This window comes from Physella acuta, unplaced genomic scaffold (assembly GCF_028476545.2).
Source record: "Physella acuta isolate Inbredline_101_S28 unplaced genomic scaffold, ASM2847654v3 ptg000431l, whole genome shotgun sequence".
Taxonomy (NCBI): Eukaryota; Metazoa; Mollusca; class Gastropoda; family Physidae; genus Physella; species Physella acuta.
The window spans coordinates 154,951-169,288 of NW_026731950.1; the positions used below are offsets into that span (position 1 = coordinate 154,951).

General features: G+C 37.0%; 1 protein-coding gene across 1 annotated transcript in view; it reads left to right on the top strand.

Moving 5' to 3' along the window:
* Positions 1 to 5,053: 5,053 nt before the first annotated feature.
* Positions 5,054 to 14,338, top strand: part of LOC131942894 (inverted formin-2) — a 60,963-nt gene continuing 51,678 nt past the window's right edge. Inside the window, exons 1-2 of the mRNA XM_059302865.1 lie at positions 5,054 to 5,675; positions 7,422 to 7,590. Coding sequence (XP_059158848.1) covers positions 5,214 to 5,675; positions 7,422 to 7,590 — 631 coding nt within the window. The 5' untranslated portion in view covers positions 5,054 to 5,213. The remainder of the gene's footprint in view (positions 5,676 to 7,421; positions 7,591 to 14,338) is intronic.

Genomic DNA, 14,338 nt, shown 5'->3' on the forward strand with positions numbered 1-14,338 from the left:
AAACCTGGACTTCACTCGCTACAAGGAGCAAATTTTAAGACGTGTTGCTTATAGGGTGTGTATCGCTGGAGAAATAATGTGACGCGTTTATAATGTGTGTACCGATAAAGAGAAATAATATGACGTGTTATAATGTGTACATTGCTATACAGAAATAGTATAATATGTTTTAACGTGTGTATCGCTGGAGAAATAATGTGACGCGTTTATAATGTGTGTACCGATAAAGAGAAATAATATGACGTGTTATAATGTGTATATTGCTATACAGAAATAGTATAATATGTTTTAACGTGTGTATCGCTGGAGAAATAATGTGACGCGTTTATAATGTGTGTACCGATAAAGAGAAATAATATGACGTGTTATAATGTGTATATTGCTATACAGAAATAGTATAATGTGTTTTAACGTGTGTATCAATATAGAGAAATAGTGTGACGCGTTTATAATGTGTGTATCAATATAGAGAAATAATGTGACGCTTTTATAATGTGTGTATCAATATAGAGAAATAGTGTGACGCGTTTATAATGTGTGTATCAATATAGAGAAATAATGTGACGCTTTTATAATGTGTGTATCAATATAGAGAAGTAGTGTGACGCGTTTATAATGTGTGTATCAATATAGAGAAATAGTGTGACGCTTTTATAATGTGTGTATCAATATAGAGAAGTAGTGTGACGCGTTTATAATGTGTGTATCAATATAGAGAAATAGTGTGACGCGTTTATAATGTGTGTATCAATATAGAGAAATAGTGTGACGCGTTTATAATGTGTGTATCAATATAGAGAAATAGTGTGACGCGTTTATAATGTGTGTATCGATATAGAGAAATAGTATAATGTGTTTTAACGTGTGTATCTCTGGAGAATAATGTGACGAATGTAATGTGTGTATCGATATACCGAAATAGTAAGACGTGTTATAATGTATCTCTATACAGAAATATTGTGACATGTTTTAGTGTGTATCCTTACAGCGGCATAGTCCGACGTGCTATCTGTGCATACCTACACAGGAATAATATGGCGTGTTTGTATGTGAGTCCATCGTTTCCCGACCTGGTTTTGGATCACTTGTGTTAGAAATTATGAGCCTTTTGATCTCATTTCTTGTTTCATAAATGGATGAATTTCATCAACAGTACACCAACTAGCTATACTGGTAAACAATGACGTAATGACAGTTGTTCATTAACCGTACCCAATTTAAACATTTTTAATAGCTTAATACTTATCAGGATGACTAACCAGTTGTTTTAATTTGGCTAATTGATAAACGCCGAAAATATTTTTCATCATTGTTTAATTTCTTTTCGTCAATACCAATACATCTTATTAACATCAGTCGACTTCTTTAATAACATGCCCCCCCCCACCCCGAAGAGATGCCTGGAAGAAACTCTGAACGTGCATGCTTATTTTCGTGCATAAGTTTAATAGAAGAAAAAATTCCATGCTAAAATATAGACACGTATATTTAACAGTAGCAACGAAGACTTTTTTTCTGCGCTATATTTAGAGCCACAACACCGATGACGTAATTCAGGTAGCTATGTGCCCTGTGGACCGTAAAAAAAAACAATTAGAATAAGCGTCGATAAAATTAGCCACCTAATTAGCATAACACAGCCGTACCTGGCAAATTGTTGACACGGAGGACATGAACAGGATATGCCAGGTTTTTGATCCATTTTATTGCTTGCAGTGACAATATCATTTTTTTAGATCTTTGTTCATCCAACCAAAGCCACCAACATTTTTTAATCTCTAAAATAGTGGCTTCTGACTTTGAATAATAGTCAAATGTAAAAAAATAATAATAAATAAGTTGAGACCCTATTGATGTAACAGTTAAAACTAGCTTTGATATTTGATTGCTGTGAACGAATATGTTATCAACATATTCGTTCAAAGGCAATTAAAGTGTTATTGTGTAGTGTTTTTACTATGTTCAGACCTACACAAACTATGTGTAACACTTAGAAGGATTTGAACTTCTTTTATCCTATATATATATATATATATATATATATATATATATATATATATATATATATATATATATATATATATATATATATATATATATATATATATATATATATATATATATCCTATACATATATACATGTATATATATATGTATATATATATTATATATATATATATATAGATATATAAATATAGTCTATATATATTGTATATATTATATATGTAGGATATTACATCTTATACATATATATATAAGTAGCCTATATATATATAAATATAGCCTATATATATACATATATATTATATCATATATGTAAGATATATATATATATATATATTTATATATATATATTTATATATATATATATATATATATATATATATATAATTAACTTCGCAACATATAGAGCATAAGCACATATATTATAATATAAGTGAGAGGTAAACAGAATAAATTTTTTACTGTAACACAAAGCCTGTTCTTGATCAACCATGTTCATGCCAACAGCCCTCCCTCCCCCACCCCCACCCCCTTTACTACCTGACCAGCTCCTATGTTAGTAATGTTTGTTAGGAGTAAAACAATAGACAAAAGCGCCACCTGTTTCCCTCTGCCGTTCACACGAGTGCTGCGTCGACATAAACAACTGTACTTTAGTTTATGTTTCCCGTGTACGTGAACTTTAGTGCCCTAGTGCATCGTCACTGTACCGTGACACTCCTCTGTGATGTGACATCAGTCTTGCGTGACTAGGTCTTCTGTTGTAATTTTCAATATTAAAATAATGTTTTTAAATCTAATGTTTTAAAGTTATAAGCAACTATTTTTTTTTAAATTCTTGCTCAAATCCTCTGTTTAATTAAATATTCACATATGTAGTATTAAATTACTTTATTTAATTAAAAATAAATAAATAAATAAAACCTCCCTTTAAATTCAGCTTAGGTGTTCTGTTCAAAAAACGTTAATATCATTTAAGGGTTAATTTATAAATAACTGAATTTAAAACTTTGTTAAACACTTTCTGAATATTTTTTAATTCTATTTTTATTGTCTGTTAGAATTTTTAAAGCGAATTTATTAGCAACCAATTTTAAAAGTATTTCGTTAATTGTTCTGTTTATATTAAAAATTCGCATTTTACATTTTTAAAGTGCTACAAATAGATTTTGTTTACATTTGATTTGAAACGTGAATCCCACTACACAGCTAGAATTTTTAAAGCGGTTTATTAGCAACCAATTTTAAAAGCATTTTGTTAATTGTTCTGTTTATATTAAAAAATCGCATTTTACATTTTTTAAAGTGCTACAAATAGATTTTGTTTACACTCGATTTGAAACGTGAATACCACCACACAGCGAGGTCAAAGTTCGTTAACCCAATAGGGCGTCGCCGGCGCGTTAAGGGGGACGTAACTCTCAATTCACGAGATGAGTCAGCAAACTTGACGGCTTCATAACACGGTGACGTCAGAATTCTGTTCTTGTCATGTTTTGCCCGCCGTGGTGGTGTAGGTAGTCGACAAAACCGTTTATGGCAGTGTAATTTTTGTCGGCTATGTTTACAATTCATGGAACAGGCGATGCAAATATTATGACGATGTTTTTCTGTACTTCTTTATATTGTATCAGTCGGATATATTCTCTGCATAACATGGCTGCTTATGAAGCCAATTGGTTCTTTAGAATTCCCTCAACGTAAATGAACTTCGGCCAGAATTTCTTTCAAGCATCTCTTCAGTTACGACTGCCCCCCCCCCCGCCACTCACCCCCGAACTCCAAAGCACGTCCGCCTCTCCTCTCCCAGCCCCCCCCCCCCCCCTCTCCTCCCAGCCCCCAAAATAAAATAGAATTTATATAGAAAATATATACTAATTAAAATCCCCCCCCCCACCCCCCAAAATATCAATTGGTATAGTTAGGCTATGGTTAAGGCTATGGTTAGGGCTATGGTTAGGGCTATATTTAGGTCTATGGTTAGGGGTTGGGTTAAGGTTATGGTTAGGGCTTGTGTCCGGACTAGCGTGGGGGCTATGGTTAGGGCTAGGGTTATGGTAAGGCTACAGTAAAGGCTACGTTAAGGGCTATGGTTGGGACTAGGACTATGGTAGGTAATGTGTAAACTGAGGTCAAGGATAAGTTTGTGCTTTAGAAGAGTTAGCGCCAGGGCTGATATTGCGATAATAATAAAACCGATAGCCTCGAGTAAACAATACAACCCCTCCCCCCCCCACACACACGCATCGTCCACTCCAATTCCCCCACACGATACATTTCCTGGCTCACTGTCATATTTCTATTGTCTAGAGTGTTACGTAATGTCTCGATTTGTCGCCAGTAATTGGACATTGATCTACGGCACGTGCGCGTGTGAGTACAGTTAGTCCACTGTCCTGTGTTGAGATGTCTGTGAGTTTTTACCTGTATGTGGGTATGTATGTGTTTCTGTGTGTATGTGTGTTTATGTGTATGCTTGTATATGTATTTTTGTATTAACATTGGTGTTTGTAAGCATGTGCGTGTGTGTAATTGTGTAAGTTTTAGCTTACAAATGTGTACGTATGTGTGTAGGTGTGTGTGTGTGAGTACTTGTATGTGTGTTAGTAAGACTAGTGTGGATGAGTGAGTGTACGTGCACATGTCTGTGTAATGGTTATCGCTGCAACTGTGTAGTTGGTATACTTATCTCAGTGTGTGTTTGCATGTGCATGTGTGTGTGTAAGTATGACCCTGTGTGTGTATATGTATGCTTGCGAATTCTCTGTTGTTTGCAGATTGTTTTTATAGGCCAACACGAGCCAGATTCGCGTGTTTGTTTGTTGTTGCGTTTAGGCCTACTCTTTATAATAGTGTGTGTGTGGGGGGGGGGGGGGGGGAATCGCCTTTGTTATCTTTACGAGGAAATGTGATTACAAATTAGTTTTAAAACATTTGCGAGACTGTGTTGTAAATTGCGTTGAAACAAAAATTTATTGCTAGCTTTATTCATTGATGTTAAATAATGTATTTTAAAATAATTCTTTTCTTTTCATTTCGTTTCAGAGAAAACATAATGGATTAGCATAACCGGAATTTAATTAACATTCAAAAATCTACAATCACATCAGAGAATTTGTTCTATTTTTTTTTTTTGTGAAAGCAAAACATGGATTTGTTTTCTTCTCGCTGAGTTTTTTAAAAACTTGGAAACAACATCCAGCTGAACAATGAGTCAGTTAAGACCCATCTCAAAAACCGGTCAAAGACCGGCATCCGCCGCCTTGCCGGTAATCACCAAAACAAACCAAAGACCGGTCTCCGCCGCGATGCCGGCAACAGCGCCCCTTGTGGCTGTCACGGCGCCCCCCACCACCACCAACGGCGACGCCAGCGAGAAGAGCTCGAGCAGCCGGTTCGCGGCTAGGAAGAAACAAAAACGCGGGAAAAGAGGTCGCTCCGACGGGTTTGTACTCGGCCTTGACCTCGCGAACGAAGAAGGCTCGGAGGAAGAAGGTGGAGACGAGTTCCCAAAGAAGTCGGGGTTCGATTCCGAGTCGCTGAACTTTATCTTCTGGCTGCGGAATCCGAGCGTCCGGAACTTGTCGCTCCTACGGAAAGCCATCAAGTGCAATGACGTGGATTGGATGAGATGTTTTCTGGAGTTTGACGGCCTGGGATTGCTCTTTCAGGTCGGTTTTGATATTGTCTATCACTTTTAAACAGAAGCGTAGCGATGGGGGAGGGGGGGGCAGGGGGTACTTATGTCCCCGGGCGCCGACCTTAGTGGGCGCCAAAATGGGTTGTAAAACAAATTAAAATGTCATTTTAGCTGCATTTTTGCATTATAAATAGTGTGAGGGAGGGGGGTGCAAGTCGAAAGTTTGGGGGGGGGGGGGCTGCAAATTAAGAATTTGCTCCCGAAGAGGGCGCCAAATTGAATGTTTGTCCCCGGGCGCCGGGAAGGGTCGCTACGCCTCTGCTTTTAAAGGTAGGTTTTGCTTGTGTTTTTTACTTTTAAAAATACATGTGGTCTAACATTTGTATAGTAAATCTGTGTCACGTGATTCCCGTGTCACGACGGCCATATTTCCACGTGTTTTAAATCAGCGAGACAAAGCTAACACAGTTTAGCCCTCCGTCGATTTTTTGACGCCTCGGCCACAACGGCTCGCAACCCCCCCCCCCCCCCCCCCCGATCAGGTTGGTTGTCGTAGGTGTCGGACTGGGGGTGTCGAGTCGGATTGATCCACCCTCGGCTGCTGACTCAGCTAAAATACAACTCACTTGAGGCGAGTGTTTGTCATTTTAGATTAACAGACGTATAAATGAAATAGGTGGGGGGGGGGGGGGGAAGGGGGGGGGTCGAATAGGAAGAAAAAAATAATGTTATTATTGTATTTTAAATTGCGGGTTATGATATTGAGAATTTTGAAACTGAAACCATTTAAAGATAGTCCAGATTTAGTCACCAATAGCAGCTGTAGCTTGATGCTAGGGCTGTTGTTTTATTAGGCGTCGTTACGATTAAACGATGAATTTCACGACATTTAGCTATTATTTTATCATATCAAGATGTGTGACGTCATTTATGAACGACCCCCCCCCCCCTTTCCCAGTATTACCTTAGTGTACGTGAAATACCTTTTAGAACTTTACGATTTATGTGGCAGGTGAAGTAGAGTTCACCTGTTTCAGTGACCACAACCAATGGAGGAATAGTGTGGTCAGCACTATGACCTGCCGCCTTTCATTTCCCTAACGTGAACTCGGTATCCATAAGAGCTGGGCGAACTCGGGAATGTTCTACTAATTTGAACCCCGGATTCGAACTCGAGACTTAAGAGTTAGCAGTCTAGCGCTCTACCGGTATACCACGCCGTCTCCCTAACTTTATTTAGGTGCTTATCAGAACTGAGTGGACTCAGAGAAGTCCTTTCTGTACTGGCACTGTACGTCACATTCACATTCTCTCTATCCCCCTAGAAGAACCTCAGTAGCTACTTGAGCCTTTCTGTATTAACCCTCCTTATCACATTCACATTCTCTCTATCCCCTACAAGAACCTCAGCAGCTACCAGAGAACTCCTTTCTGTACTGGCCCTCCATATCACATTCACATTCTCTCTATCCCCCTACAAGAACCTCAGTAGCTACCATAGCCTTTTTGCACTGGCCCTCCATATCACATTCACATTCTCTCTATCCCCTACAAGAACCTCAGCAGCTACCAGAGATCATCTTTCTGTATTAACCCTCCATATCACATTCACATTCTCTCTATCCCCCTACAAGAACCTCAGTAGCTACCTGAGCCTTTCTGTATTGACCCTCCATATCACATTCACATTCTCTCTATCCCCCTACAAGAACCTTATCAGCTACCTGAGCCTTTCTGTACTGGTCCTCCATATCACATTCTCTCTATCCCCCTACAGTGCCTGAAGAACCTCAGCAGCTACCAGAGTACCCACCTAACGGACATGGTGCTGCGCATGGCCTGCGTCTCCTGCATCCGGGAGGTGGTCAACTCCAGGGGCGGGCTGGACTGTCTGCTGACCATCGGTGACCGCAACGACAACCTCTTTGGTCGCAGGTTCGCTACGGGTGAGTTGGATAAAGCTAACCTCTTGTCTAAGTTGACTTTGTAGTTGAACAGGTGAGGTAAGGTTCCCTGATGGTAAAGTAGAGTTCTCCTATTTATGTGAAATCGGGACATAAGGAAAGGGGTGGTCAACACTATGCCCAGCTGATTTTACTTTTCCTAACGTGCGTTAGGTACCCATAAGAGCTGGGTGGACAAGGCTTATGTTTAAACATTATTAAGGAATTCATTAGAGTTGCAACCCGATTTGAGTTTGATAATTTGTTATCAGCAATGCCTATTCATAGCGCACTCTAGTGAAAAATCCAAGGTAAAAAAAAAACTTGCCAGCCATCAAGCCTACCTGTGCCCCCAGTCACCCCCACACGGTGACGGGGCGGGGGGGGGGGGGGTAAACCCTGTACAAACACCCTAAAGCCCCTGCCTGACGTGTTGGGGCTCCTGTAGAAAATGTTTTTAATTACCAGCTGATAGACGACCTGCCAAATTGTTACCTCCCCTCATTGTTAACCGCTGACAATACGAGGTTAATTATCTGTCAACAAGATTCATTACGTTCTGTTGCACTGGACGTATCAAAGAATTGATTGGAAGATGTGATTGGTTCTTATGAAGTTCCACTTCTGGATCTGACGGAGTTTAGACTGGTCTAATATTTTAAGATGAGCCTACCTTGCCTATTCTGCGGGATTCCAGAAGTAGGAGCGTAGTTTTCTTTTTTTTCCCAGAAATCTTCTTACAGAATTGACCTTTTTATGGCTTTTACTGATCATAATATGATTGAGCAAACACCATATCTGGTGAAATAATAGCCCTACAAAAATGAGTTAGGGAACTAGCTCAACATGCAATCTTTACACACGGCTGTGCTCATGGTTTGAATTTAATTCTCATAGATGCTATTTTATCTAATATTCCAACACATCTGTTTCTTAGGACTCCGTAAGCTTTCATACATATTTTTACTTTCTCGCATATACGAAGTATAGAGAAAGTCTTGTAATCGTGCAATAAAAAAAAAATCGAGATTTTTACAAATTTCGACGTTTTACACCTCACTGATACGGAAAAACATAATTTTGCAATCTTGTCCGTATGTCTGTGTGTCTGTGTGTCTGTCTGTGTGTGTGTGTGTGTGCGAACACGATAACTTGAGTACCGTTACAGCTAGGTTTATGAAATTTCATATATAAGTATTTTATCAAAATCGTAGATCCGTATCAACTTTTGAGCGATTTCCGATAACCGGAAGTTGTACTTTTTCTACTTTGAATTTTTCAAAAGCCTATAACTTGAGTACTATTTTAGATAGAAAATGAAATTTCACTTGTAAGTAAAAGATCTAATTCTATACCTTATTTCAAATTTTGAGTAATTTCCGTTGACCGGAAGTACTAATTTACGCTATTTCCGATTTCTCAAAAAAAGCAAGTAAATTTATAAAGTACTAATAATAATTCGCACTATTATGCACATTTTGTTTTGGCGTTCTTTTGGTGCGCAATTCTTTTTTCTACTAGATTTTATTCTATTTTTAAAAGTTTAAGTAAACAAAAATCATGTCTATATTCCGAGTTGCCATCTGACGTAGTGCTTTATTAGAATATTCGAGAAAGTTTAGGGGAGATCACTCCCGGTTTATTAAAAATGTTTTGTTGGTTTAACTTTCAGTCTAAGAATTCCGCTTAAAACTTATAATGTATCCATTTATGTACATAGATAGAATCAGATTTTTAAAAAAAACAACAGGAGAGGCTGGGGAAATTAATTTTAATTAACATGTTGAGCAGAATGAAGACGAAACGACCGAGCTTGTTGACAAATGTGATGTGTACAGATTATAAGCAACACAGAGCATATAAATTATATATATATATATATATATATATATATATATATATATATATATATATATATATATATATATATATATATATATATGTATATATGTTAAGATATGGAACCTATCTTTGCTCTTTTCGCTCCCCCTACACAGAAAACCTTAATGCGCCTCTGCCCACCCCCTTCCACTAACCCCACACGCACACACATTCATCAGTATTATAGGAATCATGTTAAATATAACATTGTAAAAAGAAAAATTTGAGGAAATTCCCACTGTGTTGCACTACAAAGTATAATTGCACTACAAGCCAAGTCTATAATATCGTTGCAGAATTTTTGAGCCACGAATATAGGCTAACAACATAAAATTTCAAACTTCAGAACGACCTTAAGAAACTAATTAAAGGTAATCATACATTATGAAGTAATCTAGCTAGTAAATGTAGTTTATCTGTTTAAACTGTCAATCTAACGATTGCGGCATTGTATAGTGTATAGAAACAAGAATTATCTAAATATAGTCTATCATTTTCCCGATCATTAGACTTAGAGTTAGATTAGAAGACTCTTACTTAATGGAGGTTAATGGACAATACCGAGATGGCGAGAATTCTTCCATCACTATTGTTGACACGGATTTTTAAAAAAACCGTGTTTTTATTTTTTACTTTCTCGTATATACGTAGTATAGAGAAAGTATTGTAATCGTGCAAAAAAGAATCGAGATTTTTACAAATCTCGACGTTTTACACCTCACTGATACGGAAAAACATAATTTTGCAATCTTGTCCGTATGTCTGTGTGTCTGTGTGTGTGTGTGTGTGTGTCTGTGTGTGTGTGTGTGTAAACACGATAACTTGAGTACCGTTACAGCTAGGTTGATGAAATTTTATATATAAGTATTTTATCAAAATCGTAGATCCGTATCAACTTTTGAGCGATTTCCGATAACCGGAAGTGGTACTTTTTCTACTTTGAATTTTTCAAAAGCCTATAACTTGAGTACTGTTTCATATAGATAAATGAAATTTCACCTGTAAGTAAAAGATCTAATTCTCTACCTTCTGTTAAACTTTGAGTAATTTCCGTTGACGGGAAGTACTAATTTACGCTATTTCCGATTTCTCAAAAACGCATCTAAATTTATAAAGTACTAATAATATTGCGCACCATTATGAACATCTTTATTCGGCGTTCGCTTGGTGTGCAATACTTTTTTCTATGAGATTCTATTCTATTTTTAAAAAATTAAGTATTTAAAATGGATTAAAAATCATAACTAGATCTAACTTCTGTTAAATTTTGAGTAATTTCCGTTGACGGGAAGTACTAATTTACGCTATTTCCGATTTCTCAAAAACGCATCTAAATTTATAAAGTACTAATAATATTGCGCAGCATTATGAACATCTTTAATTGGCGTTCGCTTGGTGCGCAATACTTTTTTCTATGAGATTCTATTCTATTTTTAAAAAATTAAGTATTTAAAATGGATTAAAAATCATAACTAGATCTATATCCCGAGTTCCCATCCCCTGTTGTTTTATATAAGAATATTCGAGAAAGTTTAGGGGAGATCACTCTCGGTTTATTTTATTTTACAATTAACGCGACCGAAAAAAATCACAAAAAATAAAAACTTAAGCCTGAAAATAATTCAGAAATTAAATATTTTTACAATCAATGTTATAGAAGTTGATAATCAAGAGAACTTTAAAATATTTTTGAGTTTAAGACTACATTTCTATTTGTTTTCACCAAACCTAAGTTATAACATGAAGTTTCATTTTCGTAATGAAAACATTGATTGGCTGTACAGGAACTCCGTGATAGAGATTCTGATTGCCCTAATATCATAAAAAGTGGACTCGCGAATGGCAATTAAACATTTTTAAAATCGTGTTTAGTGTTGCTAAAACATATGTGATTATAAAAGCTCCGTCTTTTTTTTCTGTTTTTCCTTCTCCAGATTGGATTATTTGTTGTTTTTAATTTTATATTTTCAATAACTAAACAAATGTAATAGGTTCTCTCGACGCCACCTGAAAATGGAAAACGAGGCTGAACTCTACCATGTTGACTTTCAGTGGTATAAATTAGGCCTATAGAAAATTAGCAAAAATTAGAGCAAATTACATTTAAAAAAAACGAGATACTTTGCTGAATTTATTTTATTACATTCAACTCTATTTTAACTAGTTCGACTAAATTCTACTATGTTCTATCACATTCTATTACATTCTACTAAAGTCTATTACATTATACTTTACTTTTACCTCTTTCACCCTATGTCACTGCACTTTATTCCTATATACACTGTTTTACTCCATGTGTTGTGTGATGTAGTGTGTGCTGTTTGTGTGGGCAGTGGTATGCATGGCATGGGATGAGTTCTTTGATGTGGAGGGCGGGCGTAGTAAGGTGAGGTGTGTGGGTACAATGTGGTAGACATTGAAATGTGGAATCGTAGGGTGTTTTAAGATGTAGTGTATGGGGTGGGATGTGTTTTTGTGTGGATCGGTGTTAATCGAGGTACATGGCGAGGTATTTCGGTTATTGCTGGTGGTATGTGGTTTGGCTTGGTACGGTGTGTGGTTCGTGGTGTCATGCAATTTGTGATGAGGTTTGATATTTATCTTTTTGTTATTCGCTTCTCCTATCTCATTTTTTATGTGAAATTCAAATTTATTTTATAAATGAAAACAAAATTATATAGCTTTGAGGTGTTTTTTTTTTTGCCAATGTTTATGTTCTCCTAAAGATACCATTTAAATTTCACACCGTAGTAGAGCACGGGTATGCAGCTCGAATCTATAAAACCTTCTTTTTCACCCACAGTTGTTGCATCTCCGAATCCCCGACAAACTTTCAAATGTGTCTCGAAATTATCCTACAGTTACCTCTACTGCTGTATCAGCACTACTACTGGTTGTATTACGAGGCACCAGTTCCTTTAGTTCTAGAACTTCTCAACCAGAACAACTGCGGTGTTTCTAACTACAACGTTTCCCATCTAATTATCAACGGCGTTGACGCTCCTAGGAACGCTTGGCCATGGCAGGTGTTTGTGTGGTCAAAGGGAACTATGTGCGGAGGGTCTATCATTGACCGAGAATGGATCTTGACAGCAGGGCATTGTTTGACTGGTAAAGACACATACGTGTTTTTGGGTGAGGTAGATTTTAAACATTTTAAAAGCCCCTATCGAAATGTATCAAAACAACTTCTGCATGCAAAATACGACGACAATCCCTCAGAATATGATATTGGTCTTCTAAAGCTTAAAACACCGATCGAGTTCTCAGACACCATCCGACCAGTCTGCTTGCCTGAAGGCAACATCTGGGACGCCTCGCCCTGTTTTGTCACCGGCTACGGACAAATGACCACAAACGATTCCGCCCCGGACGAAATAAATTTCCCAACAAAACTTCAGCAGCTTCGCGTGGATATCATGAACCAAAGTTTGTGCAAGGTAATTACCCGGATGTTTGACCCGCCATATAGCCATAACACCGTGTGTATCGATACCCCTCAGAAGTCTGGCGTTTACTCGGGGGACTCTGGCGGACCACTGAGCTGCTTCAAAAACGGAAGATTTTACGTTGTGGGTTTGGCCCGTTCTGCGCCATCGACCCGGGGAATTTATCAAAGCTTTTTTCCTCCTGTCTACATGTCCGTTCCTCATTTCATGGATTGGATTGGAAATTTCGTCAAATTCAAGGCTAAATAAATAAAATGTTCCCCCGGTCTTATAAGTTGTAAATCTAGTTAGTTATTTTCAATAAGAACACATTCGGAAAAAGAGATAAAAATTAACCAAATCAGTGAATTCTTTTGACTTAATAAAGACAGAAACATTTTAACAATTATTTAATGTGTCAATCAACATATATGTGTGTGTCTCTAATTGTGTGTGTCTGTTTGTGTGTGTCTGTGTGTCTGTAAACACGATAACTTGGGTACCGTTTCAGTTATGTTGACGAAATTGCATAAATAGGTATTACTAGACTACCCGTTATCTAGTTAGATAACTGTGGGTTTCGGGGGGTCATCCATAAATGACATCACGTCTGCCAGCACTTACCATCCCAAAATAACCAGACCCCACATTGAAAAAGACGTTTTTTATATTTTAAAAACTCTACTAAACTCTACTTCACCTGCCCAGTGCCCCGCCAAGTCTCAGACGTGTTTGTATTTTAAAAAAAAAACGATTCCGGCTCAGGATGGCTTTGACCACACTATCCCTTCATATGCTGATAACATAGAAACAGGTGAACTCTACTTCACCTGCCCTGTGCCCCGCGAGGTCCTGATAGTCAACCTTATCATTCACATACAGGCCTTAAGAAAAAATAATTGAAAACATTGTTGTAAAAAAAATCTTTTTACTATTACTAAAGTCTTTGTTCTAAACTTTTATAATTAATGTGGTTAATCTACCAATGAATATATCAATAAATTAATTAACGAGTTTAAATTAGTTTGTAATTAACAGTGTGTTTAAGAAAGAACAATATTTAATACCCAAAATCCTATTTTACAGCTCTACACATAATGCAGGTTCTCCCCAATAACAAATAAAAAAAAGTGAGTTATCAAACGTCACTATTCAGTCAAATTTAAGCCATTGTTCTAAAACTTTAAAATTAATGTGGTTAATCTACCTATGAATAAATCAATAAATTAATTAGCGTATTTAAATAAATGTATGAAAAACAGTCTGTCTGCAATCAAAAATTTATTCTCTACCTACTTACTTTACAGCCCCCCCCCCCCCCCCCCCCCCATATAAAGCAGTTTCCTTACAGTACCAAATCAGACAAACAAACAAATAAATATTTAAACATGTAAACAAACTTAAGTTTTAGTAGTCTTTATAGGTATTATATCAAATTTCGT